The sequence below is a fragment of the Hippopotamus amphibius genome, chromosome 9, assembly GCF_030028045.1.
Source record: "Hippopotamus amphibius kiboko isolate mHipAmp2 chromosome 9, mHipAmp2.hap2, whole genome shotgun sequence".
NCBI lineage: Eukaryota > Metazoa > Chordata > Mammalia > Artiodactyla > Hippopotamidae > Hippopotamus > Hippopotamus amphibius.
The window spans coordinates 138,096,080-138,113,593 of NC_080194.1; the positions used below are offsets into that span (position 1 = coordinate 138,096,080).

Genomic DNA, 17,514 nt, shown 5'->3' on the forward strand with positions numbered 1-17,514 from the left:
TTTGAGACATCATTAGAAATAGTTCTCCATTCTCAGGTTAAAATTAAAATGCATGAATTCATACATACTCTTTGGTTTCTCCTTCTCTTCCCCTTTCCCCTACTCATCCTTCTTTCCTCCCAATCCTCCCCTTCTTCCACTTCTGTTCCTGCACCTGCTTCTGCTTCTTTAATATGTAAAGCTCTAATCCATTTGGGTTTAACCTGGTATGTGGTAGAAGTTATGAATTGAAATCTAACATTTTCCCCAAAATTTATCCAATAATGCAAATAACATTTGTTTAAAAGCCTGTCTTGCCCCATGGATATAGACACTAAATCTTCACATATTCCTACCCGTATCTGGACTTTCTATTCTGTCCCATTTGTCTATCTACTCATATGCCAATATCATCAACTGTTTTAATTAGAAAAGCTTTATGGTAAGTTTTTATAAATGGTAGAAAAACATATTTGCTTTTTTTTCAGAGTTTTCTTATTATTATGTTTGCTTATTTTTCCAAATGAGCTTTAGAATTACTAAATACAGCTGCAAAAAATGCCTTGTGTTACTTTTTAATCATGATCAGTCCTTTGTGGTGTTTCAGAAATCAGTCCATCGAGAAACCAGGCATCACACTTGGAGGGTTGGAGAACTCTGGTTTATTAAGCCGGCGGCCCCAGACGAGCTAAGGCTCCAAAGTTCTGGGCCCCAAACTCAGGGTGAGCTTTACTTTTATAGTGCACATGTTTACAGAGCATGGAAGCTTCCAAATAGAAACTTACAAGAGCAGGTGCAGAACATCCCATTTTTTAGCAAAACATCTTAAAGTTACATTGGATTGTCAGGTCATCCTGTTTTTCTCAGCACAGCAAGCATATTTCACAAAAGCAAAACAAGCATGGAGTTATTTTTAGCTGAGTGTAAGTTTCTAACTTTCCTCTTCAGTGGCAACACTGTATTAGTTCCTGGTACACAACATAGTGATTTGATATTTCTATACATCTCAAAATAATTACCATGATAAATCTAGTTTCCGTCTGTCACCATCAAAAGATATCCATTCTGAGTAACTATAAATTTAGGAGTGGCTCATTAACTGTCATTTCACCATTATTTATGATGATGAAAATATGTAACCAGTGATATGAATTGGGGATAAAGTAGTGAACAAGACAGACTATTTCTTTGCCCTTACAGAATTCATATTATTGGAATAACTTTCTTTTTTTGGCCACACCACATGGCCTACAGAATCTTAGTTTTCTGAGCAGGGATCTAACCAGGCCCCGGGCAGTGAAAATACCAAGTCCTAACCACTGGACTGCCAAGGAATGCCCCTGGAATGACTTTCAACAGGTGATTATAACAAAGTATCCACTTATATCAAGGGAAAGACATTGAATCAGTAATGATAAAATGTGATGAGGTCAGGAGAACTAAAGGGGGTTATAAGGATACAATATTAGAGGCAAGTGATTTTGCCTAGAGTCAAGAAAAAATCTTTTTAATATTTATTTATTTATTTAGGCTGTGTTGGGTCTTCGTTGCTGCACATGGGCTTTCTGTAGTTGCGGCGAGTGGGGGCTGCTCTTCATTGTGATGTGCAGGCTTCTCATTATGGTGGTTTCTGTTGTTGTGGAGCACAGGCTCTAGGCGTACGGGCTTCAGTAGTTGTGACGCACAGGCTTAGTTGCTCCGAGGCATGTGGGATCTTCCCGGACCAGGGATTGAACCCATGTCCCCTGCATTGCCAGGTGGATTTTTTTTTTTAATTTATTCGCTGCATTGGGTCTTCGTTGCTGCACACAGGCTTTCTCTAGTTGCTGTGAACAGGGGCTACTCTTCATTGTGGTGGACAGGCTCCTCATTGTAGTGGCTTCTCTTGTTGTGGAGCATGGGCCCTAGGCACGTGGACTTCAACAGTTGTGGCTCATGGGCTCTAAAGCACAGGCTCAATAGTTGTGGCACATGGGCTTAGTTGCTCCATGGCATGTGGAATCTTCCCAGAGCAGGGCTTGAACCCATGCCCCCTGCATTGGCAGGTGGATTCTTTACCACTGCACCACCTAGGAAGTCCTGCCAGGTGGATTCTTAACCACTGTGCCACCAGGGAAGTCCCAGGAAAAGTCTTCCTGAGCAAGCGATAAATTAAGTTGATACCGGGAGGATGAATTGGAGTAAACCAGATGAATGAAGGCAATAAGAATGTTCAAGGTAGAAGGCACTGCATATACAAAGGCCCTGAATCAAGAGAGGAAGTGATGAGGAACTGAACAATCATAAATGCTAGAGCTTAACATGCAAAAGGGATGACAGAAAGAGATGAAACTGAAGAAGAAACTGGGATTAGAAGAAGGATTCAATCTTTCATGGGGGGGGGGGGCGGTATTGAATCTGGAGGGCAATGATGGTTTTGTTGTTTTTTGGCTGCACCTCACAGCACATGGGATCTTAGTTCCCCAACCAGGGATCGAACCCGCATCCCTTGCATTGGAAGGTGGATTCTTACCCACTGGACCACCAGGGAAGTGCAACACCCATCTTTTTTTTTTTTAATATAAGCATTTAAAGCTATACATTTCCCTGTAATCACTGCCTTCACTGCATCTTGAAATAATGCATTTCATACAATTAGAACATGTTTTGAACGGAATATAATTTTCCTATCATTCAATTCAAAATATTTTCAATTTCTCTCTTAAAATTTTTTACTTGGATGCGTTCAGCTGTGGCACTTAATTTCCAAGTATTTGGAGATTTTCTAGCTACCTATTTTATTTATCTCTACTTTCGTTCAATGTAGTAGAGAGTATCCTCAGTGCTTTTGAATTTTTGAGCCTTGTTTTAAGGCCCAGTGTAAAGTCTAACTTGATGAACATTCCATGTGCACTTGAAAATAGTATGCATTCTGAAGTTGTTGTATGTTCTATATATGTTCTATAAAGTATTCTATGTATGTCAATCAATTCAAGATTGTAGACAGTGTTGTCCAGATCCTCTATATCTTTAATATTTTGTCTAATTGTTCTATCAATTGCTGAGAATGGAGTCTTCAAATTTCCGATTATAAAACTGCAGACTTTTTAAAAATTTAGTTCTGTCAGTTTTACTTTGTGATTTTGGAAGACCTGAAGCTAGGCATATAATATATTAATAACTTATAACTCTAAATCTTATTTATAACACTAAAATCACATTCAGAATTGTAACCCAAATACACATTTAAACAATTACTAACGTTGTTAAATTGACACTTCTATCGTTGAAAAATACCCTTCTGTACCTATGATAATACCTCCTTCTTGAATTCTACTTTATCCAATATTAATATATCTACTGCAGTTTTCTTGTGATTAGTGTTTTCATTATATATCCTTTTCATCTTTTGAACTTTCTGTATTTAAAGTATATGCCTTTTAGATACAGTTGGGACATGCTTCTTTATTCTGTTGGACAATCTCCGAGTTTTACTTGGAGTGTTTCTTTTACATTTAATGTCATTATTGATATGGTTGAGTAAGGTCTACCATTTTGCCATCTGTTTACTATTGGCCCCACCCATTTGTTTATTTCTCTCTTCCTCCTTTCCTGCCTTCTTTTGGTTTAAACATTTTTTAGTATGTAGTTTAATTCATCTACTTGCATTATCTTTTAATGGATGTTCCACAGGGATTACAGTATCATCTGTAATTTGTCATAATCCCCTTTAAGGTTATTATTGTACTTCATGTAAAATATAAGAATATTCTCGATTTACCCTTCCTCCCACCTACATGCCTTGAAGTTCAGTGTTAGTTCATACACACAACTAAATTTTATTGTAATTTCTGGAAATATTAAGATACAAACTATGTAGCTGGAGTCAAAAGTTTAACTCTTTGAAAGTCCCTTTCAGTCACTCCATCTTCACTCCTGATTTCTGGTCTTTAGGTCTTCCTCTAGGATTGTTTCTTATGCTCAACATTTGCCACCACTGGGCCATGGGTTGCAAGCATAATATATGATCCTGGTAGGTAGAACTGGTTGATAAAACTGTAACCAGGCTTAAAGAAACACATTTAGCAAGGGTCAGAGCAGACGTTAGCATCAAGCAGTTCAGTTCACATGAAGTCAGAGAAAACAAAAAACCCCAAGCGAAGGAATCCAAAACCAAGTAAAAAAGATGAAGTAATAATTAACAAGAGAAAGAAAAAGCAGAAACAAGGACACAAAGAGGTCTTATGAACTAATGTAGATTGTTATTATCCTTTCAGCTGCCTGTAACCCTCCTATCTCACTGAGTTGATCCTTGTGCAGAAAGACTCTAAAACCAGTGGTACTTTTAATCTTGGTGGCACACTGAAATTAATTTTTAATTAATCTTTTGAAGTATAGTTAATTTACAATGTTGTGTTAAGTTTCTGGTGTATGGCAAAGTGATTCTGTTATACATATATATCCTTTTTCAGATTCTTTTCTGTTATATATACATATATGTATATTTCAGATTCCATTATATTCTTTTTCAGATTCTTTTCCACGATAGGTTGTTATAAAATATTGAGTATAGCTCCCTGTGCTCTACAGTAGGTCCTTGTTGCTTATCTATTTTATATATAGTAGTGTGTTATCCCCAAATTCCTAATTTATCCTTCCCCTACCAGCCATTCCCCTTTAGTACCCAGAAGTTTGTTTTCTATGTCTGTGAGTCTGTTTCTGTTTTGTAAATAACCTTATTTGCATCTTTTTTTTTTTTTTTAGATTCCACATATAAGTGATATCACATGATATTTGTCTTTCTCTGTCTGACTCACTTCACTTAGTGTGATAATCTCTAGGTCCATCCTACCTGAGAAGTTTTAAAATTCCTGATGCTCAAGCTACACCTCAGTCCAATGTAATCAGAATCTCTGGTGTTGGGACCCAGTTTTTTTGTTTTTTGTTTTCCACAATGCTTGGCTTGTGGGATCTTAGTTCTCTGACCAGGGAGCGAACCTGGGCCCATGGCAGTGAAAGCACCAAGTCCTAACCACTGGAATGCCAGGGAATTTCCTGGGACCCAGTATTTTTTTTTAAGCTTCTCAGGTAACATCAATGTGCATCCAAAGTAAATAACTATTGGTTTCAATGTTTGCAAATGTGCAAATGAACAGATGGAATGTAGGGACAGAGAAAAGGAGGATTTGGGGGACTTAGTTTTTTTCCCCTCTTTTTATTTCCCAAGAGAAACTTCCTGGTAATTTTCCTCTTTAGGATCCTTGTCCTCCCCACTTTGGCTTTGGGTTGAAACTATTAAAAAGCCACCGGCTTCAAACAATGCCCACTTGGCTCCTCTGATGACTTTTTCTACTGATATTAGATGCTCAGCTCCTTACTATTTCCCTGACCAAACTAGACTTTCTCCTTCTGTGCTCCCCTAGAAATCCTCTTCACTGCTTAGGCATTTGGTTTTGTAACTGAGATATTTACACGTACCTCTTGTTCTCCTCCATACCTAATAACATTTCAGGGGAGAGGATCAATTTTTGTGTGATATAGCTTCATGTTTTTGTGTTATGCCCTGTAATATTTAGAGCAGTTCTACACAATCAGGAGAGAATACATACTTATTCCATGAATTTGCCGCATTCTATTCATTGTGAATTTCTTTATGTTGACGAAAGGCTGAACGCACACTGAAGGTTTTCTCACATCTCTTACATTTGTAGGGTTTTTCTCCTGCATGAATTTTCTGGTGTTGAGTAAGAGATGAACTCTGGCTGAAGGCTTTGTCACACTCTATGCATTTATATGGTTTCTCTCCAGTATGAATTCTCAGATGTTTTGTCAGGGATGAGCTCTGGCTGAAGGCTTTCTCGCATTCTTTACATTTGTAAGGTTTCTCTCCAGTATGAATTCTCTGATGTCTTATAAGAGCTGAGGGGTCACTGAAGGCTCTCCCACATTCATTACATTTGTAAGGTTTCTCCCCAGTGTGGGTTCCTTGATGTTGAATAAGAGCTGAACAGTAACTGAAAGCTTTCCCACATTCGCTACATTCATATGGCTTTTCCCCTGTGTGAGTTCTCTGATGTTGATTAAGGCCTGACTTGTTGCTGAAGGCCTTCCCACATTCTTTACATTCATAGGGTTTTTCTCCAGTATGAACCCTTTGATGTTTAAAAAGGGATGAGGTGTCACTGAAAGCTTTCCCACACGCCTTGCATTTATAGGGTTTCTCTCCCGTGTGTATCCTGTGATGTTGGATAAGGTATGTGCTTTGGTTGAAGGCCTTCCCACATACGTTGCACTCATAGGGTTTTTCTCCGGTATGAATGATGTGATGTTGAATAAGGGCTGAACGACGACCAAAAGCTTTCCCACACTCGTTACACTCGTAGGGTTTCTCTCCAGTGTGGATTCTCTGATGCTGGATAAGTGATGAGCTCCGGCTGAAGGCCTTTCCGCATTCAGTACATACAAAGGGCTTTTCTCCTGTATGAATCCTCTGGTGTAGGATAAAGGCTGAGTAGTAACTGAAGGACTTGCCACACTCACTGCACTTCCAAGGCTTTTTCACTGAGTAAACTTTCTGATGTTTAATTGGGTTTGAACCTCCCCCGATTTCATTACAATCCTCCATAAGCTTTCTCTTGTGTTTTATTATGACTTGCCGATTTCCTTGCTGCCTTTCTAACATGCCTCCACGTTCCCAGGCTTTTATCGATCTGGAGTTCCAGGAATCACCCTTTATAAGTTTTTCTATTATCAGCTCCCTTTCAGATGATACTTCTTCACAAACCTCCTGCTTTGAAAGGGACACTTTAGTTTCAGGGAGAGATTCAGAATCTGAAATAAATAAAAAGTACAAATATTTGTGTTCTCCATGCCAAGAGAAAGAAAACTGCTGAGGTGGTAAGAAGTTAAAGAAAATGAAAATGATGTCTATTAAAAATGTTTATTCGAATGTTCTCAGAAAAAGCCTCATGGCAATGGCAGATGACAAAGTTTCAGTGAATAACAGAGATGGGAGAATGACAAGTAGAAGGTCAGACACTGAGGATGGTGCACCTGAGAGAACGGAAAACTGAACAGACTAACCAGAGAAGAGGATAAGCAGATGGGGAGGATAAGCAGACAGGATGAAAATAAATGTTAACATAAAACAACTGAGGAACTGGAGGGGAGATTAAAACACAGGCTGAGACTGGGCAGTTTGGAAAAACTATTAGACAAAAAAATCACTTACAATAATATCACTTGGAGACAACTTTTGATTTTTCAAATCACTGTCTCTAGTTCTTTTTTTTATAATAGATTTTTTAAGGATTTTTTTTTTGACATGGACCATTTTAAAAGTCTTTACTGAATTTGTTACAATATTGCTTCTGTTTTATGTTTTGTATTTTTGGCCCCGAGGCATGTGGGATCTTAGCTCCCCAACCAGGGATCAAACCTGCACCCCCTGCATTGGAAGGTCAAGTCTCAACCACTGGACCACCTGGGAAGCCCTGACATTTTGTAAATTTAAGGTACACAACATGGTGATTTAATACATTTATTTATTGTAATATGATTGCCACTGTAGCAATAGTTAGCACCTCTATCACTGTCACATAATTATCATTTCTTTTTTGTGCTAAAGAAGGTTCTTCAAGCAGAAGATATCTGATACCAGTCAAAAACCTGGACCTAAACAAGGAGTCAGTAAATTATGGCCAAATCTGGCCACTCCCACTTATGTACATATTGTTTATGGCTGCCTTCATGCCACAGGGGCAGAGTTAAGTAGCTGCAACAGAGAATGTATGGCTCACAGAGCAGACAACATTTACTATCTGGTCCTTTATAGAGAAAGTTTGCCAACTCTTGATCTATGTTTAAAAAAATGAGGGGTGCTGGGAATGGCATAAATTAAAATAAAAGTTATTTTTTCTTTTTTTTTGTTGAGAGTTGTGGGCTTTTTAAAATTTTTATTGGAGTATAGTTGACTTACAGTGCTGTGATAGTTTCTGTTGTATAGCAAAGTGAATCAGTTTTATGTTTTTTTCTTATTTTTAACTGCTCTAAGAGACAACTGACTATCTTAAACAAAAATAGTAGCAATGTATTATGGTTTCACAGCATATGTAAAGGTAAAACGCATGATAATAACACAAAAGATGGGAGGGAGGAATTAGAAGTTTACCAGAGTAAGGTTCCTCACACTATACATGAAGTAGTATGATATTCTTTAAAGATATACTGTTATTAATTAAAGAAGGATATTGGCAACTCTTGTATAACCATTAAAAATATTTTTAGGGCTTCCTAGGTGGCGCAGTGGTTGAGAATCCACCTGCCAATGCAGAGGTCACGGGTTCGATCCCAGCTCCAGGAAGATCCCACATGCCACGGAGCAACTAAGCCCGTGTGCCAAAAAATATATATATATATATTTTTTAAATAAGATTTAGTGGACTTCCCAGTGGCACAGTGGTTAAGAATCCCCCTGCCAATGTAGGGACATGAGTTCCATCCCTGCTTGTGCACCACAACTATTGAGCCTACATTCTAAGAGTCAGTGAACCACAACTATTGAGCCCATGTGCTGCAACTACTGAAGCCCACACGCCTAGAGCCCGTGCTCCACAACAAGAGAAGCCACGGCAATGAGGAGCCCACACACCACAATGAAGAGCAGCCCCCACTCGCCGTAACTAGAGAAAGCCCATGTGCAGCAACAAAGAACCAACACAGCCAATAAATAAATACGTAAATAAGTAAATTTATAAAAAAAAAGATTTAGTGATAAGTTAATAGTGTAGATAAAATGAAATAATAAAAGATAATAGGGGCTTCCTAGGTGGCGCAGTGGTTAAGAATCCGCCTGCCAATGAAGAGGTCACGGGTTCGATCCCAGCTCCAGGAAGATCCCACATGCCGCGGAGCAACTAAGCCTGTGTGCCAAAAAAAACAAAAAACAGAAAAACAAAAAACAAAAAAAAATAAAAGATAATAAAAAACAGGCAGAAACAGATAAAAATGAACAAGGAAAAGATGGAGCAAAAACAAACAACTGGGACTTCCTGGTGGTCCAGTGGGTAAGACTTCGTGCTCCCAATGCAGGGGGCCTGGGTTCGATCCCTGGTTGGGGAAATAGATCCCACATGCATGCCACCACTAAGAGTTCACATGCCGCAACTAAAAAGTCTGCATGCTGCAACTAAGAAGTCCACATGCCGCAACTATGAGCCCACATGCTGAAACTAAAGATCCCACATGCTGTAACTAAGACCCAGCACAGCCAAAATAAATAAATAAATAAATAAATAAAATCTCTCTCTCTCTCTCACACACACAAACAACTAGCTATATGGGGAATTTAAATACAACCATAACAATAATTACTTTAAATGTAAATGGTCTATACCATGTATACCTACTGAAAATCACAAAGACTGTCAGAATGGATTTAAAAACCAGACCTAATTGTATGCTGCCCACAAGAAACTCACTCTAAATAGTTAAACAAAAAGAAGGGGAAAATATACTATGTGAACACTAATTAAAAGGATGCTGGAGTGGCCATATTCATATAAGACAAAGTAAACTTCCAAACTTGGAATAATACCAAGGTCAAAAAGGGACATTGTATAATGATAAAGGGGTCCATTCACCAAGAAGACATAACAATTCTTTTTTTTTTTAACATATACATGTTTCTATTCTTTTTCAAATTCTTTTCCCATTTAGGTTATCACATAATATTGAGCAGAGTTGCCTGTGCTATACTGTAGGTCCTTGTTGGTTATCCATTTTAAAGGTAGCAGTGTGTACAAGGACATAACGATTCTTAATGAGTATGTACCTAACAAGAGTTTCAGAATACAAGAAAAACTGATAGAACTCAAAGGATAAACAGATAAACCCACAATTATAGTTGAAAAATGCAACACTCCTGTCAGTGATCAACAGAAGCCAATAGACAGGAAATCAGTAAAGATACGGAAGACCTGAATAATACTGTCAACAAACCTAACCTAAATAACATTTATTTTCAAGTGCCTATGGTGCATTCATCAAGGCTACATTATGGGGACTTCTCTGGTGGTGCAGTGGTTAAGAATCCACCTGCCAATGCAGGGGGCACGGGTTCAAGCCCTGGGCCAGGAAGATCTCACATGCTGTGGAACAACATGCTGTGAAACAACTAAGCCCATGCACCAGAACTACTGAGCCTGCGCTCTAGAGCTCGAGAGCCACAACTACTGAGCCCATGTGCTGCAACTACTGAAGCCATCGTGCCTACAGCCTATGCTCCACAACAGGAGAAGAAATCTCAATGAGAAGTCCGTGCACCGCAATGAAGAGCAGCCCCCGCTCACCTGCAACTAGAGAAAGCTTGCACGTAGCAACAAAGACCCAACACAGCGAATAAATAACTTAATTACTTAAAAAAAGACTGCATTATGGATAATACCACAAAACTCAAAAATTTACAAGAATTGAACATACATCATAGTATCTTTGTCCACAACAGAATCACTGAAAAATTGAAAACAGAGATTTACTGAAAATCACCTAGAATTTGGGAACTCTATAAATAATCCATGAGTCAAAGAGGAAATCACAAGTGAAAACAGAAATTATTTTGAATGGAATGGAAATGAAAACACCATATATCAAAATTGTGGAACGCCGCTAAAGCCAAAGGAAATTTATAGCATTAAATGTTCATATTAGAAGAAAGATCTTATACCAATGATCACCTTGAGAAACTAAAAAAGGAGAGCAAATTAAACAAAGTAGAGGAGATAAAGAATAAAGATAAGTGCCTTAGTGAACAAAACCGAAAACAGAAAACAATAGAATCAATGAAATAAAAATCTGGTTCTTTGAAAAGAGCAACAAAATTGTTAAACTCCTAGGAAGGAAGACAAAATTAAAACAGAGAAGATAGAGATTACTAATATCTGGAATGAAAAGTGGGAAATCATTACCAGAGCTAGTTCAAGAAGAATAGATAGTTGGAATGGTCCTATAACTAGCAAGTGACCTGGATTCAAGGTTAAAACCTTGCAATGAAGCAAATTCAAGACCCAGATGGCGGGACTTCCTAGGTGATGCAGTGGTTGGGAATCTGCCTGCCAATGCAGGGGACACGGGTTTGATCCCTGACCCACATGCCTCAGAGCAACTAAGCCCATGCGCCACAACTATTGAGCCTGCGTTCTAGAGCCTGTGAGCCACAACTATTGAGCCCTCGTGCCACAACTACTGAAGCCCACGCACCTAGAGCCCGTGCTCCACAACAAGAGAGGCCACCACAATGAGGACCCTGTGTACCACAATGAAGAGTAGTCCCCACTCTGCCGCAACTAGAGAAAGCCCATGTGCAGCAACCAACACAGCCAATAAAATAAATTAATTAATTAAAAAAAAAAGACCCAGATGGCTTTACTTGATTGAGCTTTTGGTGTCTTATCTAAATAAAAATTTGCTTTATAAAAGGTTATAAAGACTGTCACTAATGTTTCTTCTAGAAACATTACAGTTTTAGGTTTCATACTTAGGTCTGTGATCCATCTGAGTTACTATACATGGTGGGAAGTATGGATTGAAGTTCTTTTTTTTTTCGCATGTGGATTCCAGTACCATTTATTGAAAAGATTCCCCTTTTAACACTGAATTGTTTTTGCACCTTTGTCGGAAATTGACCATTTATGTGTGGTCCATTTTTGGACTATCTGTTCTGTTCCAATGATTTACATCTATCCTTTCACCAATACCACATCTTTCAATTACTATAGCTTTATAAGTCTTAAAATCAATATATAATGAAGCTGTCCTTTTTCAGTCCCACATATGGTGAATTTTTACTTACCAAAAGAGAAAAGAAGCCCAATTCTGAGCTCAAAGCGATCAGGGATCCCCTAGGGGATCAGGGCTCTCAGGATCTTAAGCAAAACTATGGCATTTAGATGCATTAGTTATAGAGGAAGCTTATGTTCCAGTAAACAGAATGCATGAAATGACTTCCTTACCCCAAAATACTAGGCTCCCACGATCCTCTACATCCATGCCCATGTACTTTTGGGCAGAATTCAGCTGTTCCTCCTCCACATGGGTGAAGTCCATTTCCTCATCCTTGACTGTCGTCAATTCCTGGGAAAATAAGCACATTCTTGTAGGACTTGAGGGAAGAGAACAATCTAGAACAGGAAGTGTTTTTTAATCTGAAGGTTAAACCTTTATTTTAACCATTTTAATGGAATATTCTAAATTTTCTAAGTATTAATCTGTTAGAGAAAATAATAATAATAGCTCACATTTATAATTTATTTTTCGTGTACTAAGTCCTTTGAACTACCGCTTGTAATCACTATATTAGTTAAGTATTGTTACTAACATTATTTACATATGTAAGGATCAGATCTGAGATTTGGACCCAGACAGTCTGATTCCAAAGCTATACTCTTTTTTAAAATTTTATTTTTTATTTTTTATATAATTTTAAAAGGTTACTGTCCATTCACAATTATTACAAAATATTGGCTATACTCCCTGTTTTGTACAACATATTCTTGAGCCTATTTTACATCCAATAGTTTGTACCCCACACCCGTATATTGCCCCTCCCCACCACTGGTAACCACTAGTTCATTCTCTGCATCTGTGAGTTGGGATCTTAGTTCCCGGACCAGGGACTGAACCCAGGCCCCAGCAGTGAAAGCGCCAAGTCCTAACCACCAGACTGCCAGGGAATTCCCATGCAAAGCTGTACTCTTAATTATGCTCCTCTGTCTCTTACATATATTACTAAATAAGTTGAATATAAAGGAACCATTGAATGACAACCTGTTAGTTACTAATTATGTTACAGATGAGGCAAGTCTCAGAAATGTAATTTATATTGATTCCTGGAATGTTCTGAGATTTTACAGAAATTCAGCTTGATGTACTGAATGTATATAGATAGTCATGCTATTCCAATAGATGCGTCTTCTTTCTCTGTATGTAGGGACATGACTTTTGGTTCTTCTTTAGTAATTAAAGTTGCTCTGAATGAGTGGATTTATTGACTTGAAATTGAAAATGAGTGTTCTAATATTCATACTCTATGTTATACTGACAGTCTGCAAGTATACTTTGTTGACCAAAATTAATTGGAGAATGCTTTCTGGGAAAGTCAGTGAATAGAACAGAGTGGTCAGAGGCATAGGATTTGCAGCCAGACATACCTGGGTTCTGATTAGGGTTCAACCACTTTATGTTTATGAGCAAGATACCGCGAGCCTCAGTTTACTGTTAAATAGGTATCACCTGTAACTCACAGGATTATTAGTTTAAAATCAATGAAGTAATGTTTGAAAAGTGGCTCTAAATACCGAGTTCCCGAGAGCCAGTCCTTACACATCTCCTCTTTCATCTACTCTCACATTCCTATAAACAATCTGTTAATTCTCACACCTTTAAAAACAAAACCAAAAGAAACAAACCTACTGGTCTTACTACTCCTTCCAATTATCACCCTACTTCTCTCCTTGAGTAAAACTCTCCAAAATAGTTGTCTGTAGTCCCTGGCTCCAATTTTTCTCTTCCTATTTTCTTCTGAAACCATTCCAATCAGGCTTTCACTCCTACTGAAGAGGAAAATTATAAGTTTGCACTCAGCTAGAAATAACTTCATGCTTGCTCTGCTTCTGTAAAATCTGCTTGGTGCACCGAGGTAAGAACAAGATGACCTAACAATCAACTGTAACTTTAAGATGTTCTGATAAGTATGGAATGTTTTGCTATTGCTCCTGCAAGTTTCTGTTTGGAAACCCCCTGCGTGTAACCCATAGCAACTCCCACGCTCTGTAACTATAGTAACCAGGTAACCAATCAACCAATGCTAACTGTAACCATGTGTACTGACCCCTATAAAAGTAAAGATCACCCTGAGCTCAGGGCCCCAGAACTTTAGAGTGTTAGCTCATCTGGGACCACCAGCTTAATAAACCTGAGTTCTCCAACCCTCCGAGTGTGGTGCTTGGTTTCTCGACAGACTGATTCGATTTCCACAGTACTACCACTCCCTGAAATTATTCTTGGCAGTCACCAATAACCTTCCTATTTTTTAATCCAATCGTCAATTCTCAGGCATCATCTTACTTGACTTAGCAGCAGCATTTAACACAGCTGAAACCACTCTGTTCGCTTCCCCCTGCCTCACTGGCCACATCTGTAGAGAACCACAGAGGACAATGACTTGGAGTAACAATCCTGAGAGCACATGACCGGCTACATGGCTGCAAGCAGTTCTGAAAGCAGAACTAGTCTCAAGGAAAACCGACTGAGATAAAGCAGTCATATAGCCCGATGGCTCAAGGCTCCAGCTCTGAGTTAAAGATTAACTACCTCCCCTAGTAGTCATAAAAAACAAGGTGTTCTGCTTTTTTCTCTAATTGAAGCATATGCCTTGTGATATCCATTATCGTGATTTATAATCCAGAATGCTAAAATGCTTTTGATCTTTCTCAATAAATACACTATAGGAATCAGAGCTTGGGACTCCTTACTTGCTTGGTCTTGAGTCCCCTGACCCCATGCTTTCCTAAAGTCTTGTGTGAATCTTCTTAATTCTGCCATGCCACTCACATTCAGGTTCGTTCGTGTGGATGAGATCTCCACACAGGTCCTCTCAGTCTCCTTTGTGGGCTCCTCTTCATCTCCTTGAACTTGAAGTGGTGGAAGGTATAGGCCTCAGTAATAAGATCTTGCCTCTTTTCTATCTACACTTATTCCCTTAGTGATCACAGCTTCACAGTTTAAAATACCATTCATACAGACTACTTCCAAGTTTAAAGTTCTAGCCTGAGCTCTCCCCAGAGCTTTGGGTTCTCAAGGAAAATCTACTTTCAGTTCTCCAGATGAGATTTCTATGAACCTCTGAAGTTAGATGAAAGAAAGAAATGAGGACACACTGTGAACACCAAGCTGAGGTTTCACAGGAGGAAAATTAAACCCAAACTTGCCTGGAACTCAACAGGAAGAAGCTCTACGATAGGCTCCACTTCTTCTGTGCTCTGTTTTGGGGGCAGAGAAGCAACCTCAGTAGTCACGGCTGGAAGGAACAGGAAAAAGGCTATGAGGGAGGTAAACTCTATCTACGCACTTCCAAATTCACTACGACAAAGGCCATCACAAGCCAGATGAATTATATTCATAAGGCCTACTCCGCTTAACTCAAAAAGCTCAGAGTAAGACAATAATGTGAAAGTGCTTTGACCAAAAAGTTAAACTGACAGACCCATAATATGCCAACCTTTTGGAACAATTTAATGGGGGTGGAAAAGTATGACCTGTTCTTCATCACAAGAGCAAGCACTATGGGATATTCTTCCTTCCAGGGATTCAGAGAGAAGGGAATGTGGATGAGCACAGAAGTGTGGAAAGAGGAAAATGAGATGGGGGTGTACTACAAGGAGCCTACTTAGTGATTTCCAAACACGGTAGCTTACTGAGTTTCTCTGCTTTAGGCTTCTCCTGATGCATGCGTGTCTGCTTCCCTTTTCCATCATGCAGGGGCACCTTACCTTTTCATTCTCATCAAGGGGATTTCCTCCTCTTGTCCCCACTTTCAACTCCATGTTTATTCTTACCTTTTTCCTCAACTTTAATGGTCAGATAATCCATGATCAGCTTCTCTTCGTTGTCCTATTATTGCTGTGACTTCCTCTTTATTCACTGTTTCAGATGAGATATACACGGACTTTTCAGCAACATATAATCTGCTTTTTTGTGTAAATCATTCAGCTCTACTTCGAAGCTCCTGAGAGAGATGTTGCGGTAGGCTTGCCCCGCTCTGGAATTGATTCCTACTCCCTGGGGCATCTCCCTCTACCTCTACTCCTAGGAGGCTTATTATTACTCATTTAAATCCTAGGGCCTCAGTAACAATTCTATTTTACTTAGAACCTTTATAATGTAGCCAAGGTTGATCTTCCCAGCTGGAAGACCCTCCTCTGGAGTACCAAGGTCGCTCACTACATTCCACACCAAGGCAAAAACAGGAGAGAACCGAATCAGTGAACTGTGAGCCTCAGTCACACATCTGGTTCCAGACGGTGCACAAACTCTCCTGAGCCTCTAAAGCACAAGAAGTGACCACTGGCTGGCCTGTGATTGATGTAGCAGTAACTGAAAGCAGGGCTCCCACAGTTGCTTTATCCTTATTATTCATAAACATCAGGCAATTGATAGGCCCGGCCCTTATACATCCGATTCCTTGCTCACTCTTTAAGACCCTGAAAATATACAGGCCAGGATTCCCTCCCACGTTCAGAGCTGAACCCCAAATACTGGCAGGCCCCAAAACTCTGATAGAGCAAAGCACAGAAGGGGAATGAGTAAGACATGGACCCCATTCTTTTCTTTCTGTCCCCAAAGTTCAGAACTTTAAGAATTTCAGTAGACGACAAGATCTAAAACCAATACCCGCGGAAGCCGCTCACGCTCTCCACACCTCGGAAGTCGAGCCCTCGACCCTGAGTACGCCCCTTCCCAGAATCCCTTGGTGTGCCACGCCCCCTCAGGCTCTCAGACTCCATTTCCCAGAGTGCTGAGCGGCAACATCACTTCCGGGACTCCTCTACCCTCGGAGCAAGGCTCACAAAGTTCGGCCGGAAATACCCCAGAAGAGCGCGCCGAGCGCCCGCGAGTGGGGCCGGGACGTGGGCAGGGTCCAGCCCTTCCCCGGCCGAGGGCGGAACCTGAGCGCCCAGCCCCAGCTTCTGCGGGAGACATTAGAGCCGGGAGCCTTGGGAGGGGGCGGGGGGTCGGCGTCATAGAGACCCGCGCCTCGGACCGGCTTTCTCTTACCCCCGGACTCGCTGCGAACCCGGTTTCGGCCCCAGGGCTGGATCCCCGCGGGATGCGCCCTGGGAAGGAAGGGAGGGGCGGACACAGCCGCTTTCCCGACCCACGGAGCTGCAGGGAGACGAAAGGCTGAAGCCCGAGGCTCCGTCTGGAGTCGCACCTGCGCACTTGGAGGCGACCGCGCAAGGTCGGAGGTCCCGGCGGAAGCACTCCACTTCCCAGAGGGCTCAGGGACACCGGTGCCTGTCCTGGTGTTGCAGAAATCCGTCCGTGGAGAAACCAAACACCACACTGGGAGGGCTGGGGAACTCAGGTTTATGAAGCCGGGGGACCCAGATGAGCTAAGGCTCCAAAGTTCTGGGCCCCAAGCTCAGGGTGAGCTTTACTTTTATAGTGCACATGTTTACAGAGCATGGAAGTTTCCAACCAGAAACTTACAAAAGCAGGTGCAGAACATTCCATTTTTAGCAAAACATCTTAAAGTTACATTGGCTTGCTAGGTCATCCTGTTTTTCTGTTTTTCTCTGCGCAGCAAGCATATTTCACAAAAGCACAACAAGCGTGGTGTTATTTTTAGCTGAGTGCAAGTTTTTAATTTTCCCCTTCACTGGGGGCGTCTGCAGAAGGAGGGGAGAGGAGTGCAGGCCATCCTTGTCGGCTTTGAGATGAAGACTGTTCCCCACCTAATTGGTCTTTTCTGAATAAACTGAGAATCTGCCATTTAAAAGC

General features: G+C 40.4%; 1 protein-coding gene across 5 annotated transcripts; it reads right to left on the reverse strand.

Moving 5' to 3' along the window:
* Positions 1-631: 631 nt before the first annotated feature.
* Positions 632-16,958, reverse strand: LOC130829121 (zinc finger protein 501-like). Of its 5 annotated transcripts, XM_057695334.1 has the most exons (6): positions 16,789-16,958; positions 15,570-15,654; positions 14,943-15,031; positions 11,967-12,087; positions 5,568-6,789; positions 632-2,223 (listed from the first exon to the last, which is right to left on the reverse strand). In XM_057695334.1, the coding sequence occupies exons 2-5, from the start codon at positions 15,601-15,603 to the stop codon at positions 5,591-5,593; spliced, it is 1,443 nt and encodes a 480-aa protein (XP_057551317.1). In that variant the 5' UTR covers positions 15,604-15,654; positions 16,789-16,958; the 3' UTR covers positions 632-2,223; positions 5,568-5,590. The 5 variants fall into 5 exon arrangements, with proteins under 5 accessions (XP_057551317.1, XP_057551315.1, XP_057551316.1 ...); XM_057695332.1 differs by having other exon boundaries at positions 632-6,789; XM_057695333.1 differs by lacking the exon at positions 16,789-16,958 and adding an exon at positions 16,405-16,435 and having other exon boundaries at positions 632-6,789.
* Between the last annotated feature and the right edge of the window lie 556 nt (positions 16,959-17,514).

Coding starts and splice junctions, on each gene's coding strand:
- LOC130829121 (XM_057695334.1), bottom strand. CDS start 15,603: ATGGATTATCTGACCATTAAAGTTGAGGAAAAAG. Junction 15,032..15,569: donor CATTAAAGTTGAGGAAAAAG/GTAAGAATAAAC, acceptor TGTTCCTTCCAG/CCGTGACTACTGAGGTTGCT. Junction 6,790..11,966: donor TGGGAGCCTAGTATTTTGGG/GTAAGGAAGTCA, acceptor TATTTATTTCAG/ATTCTGAATCTCTCCCTGAA.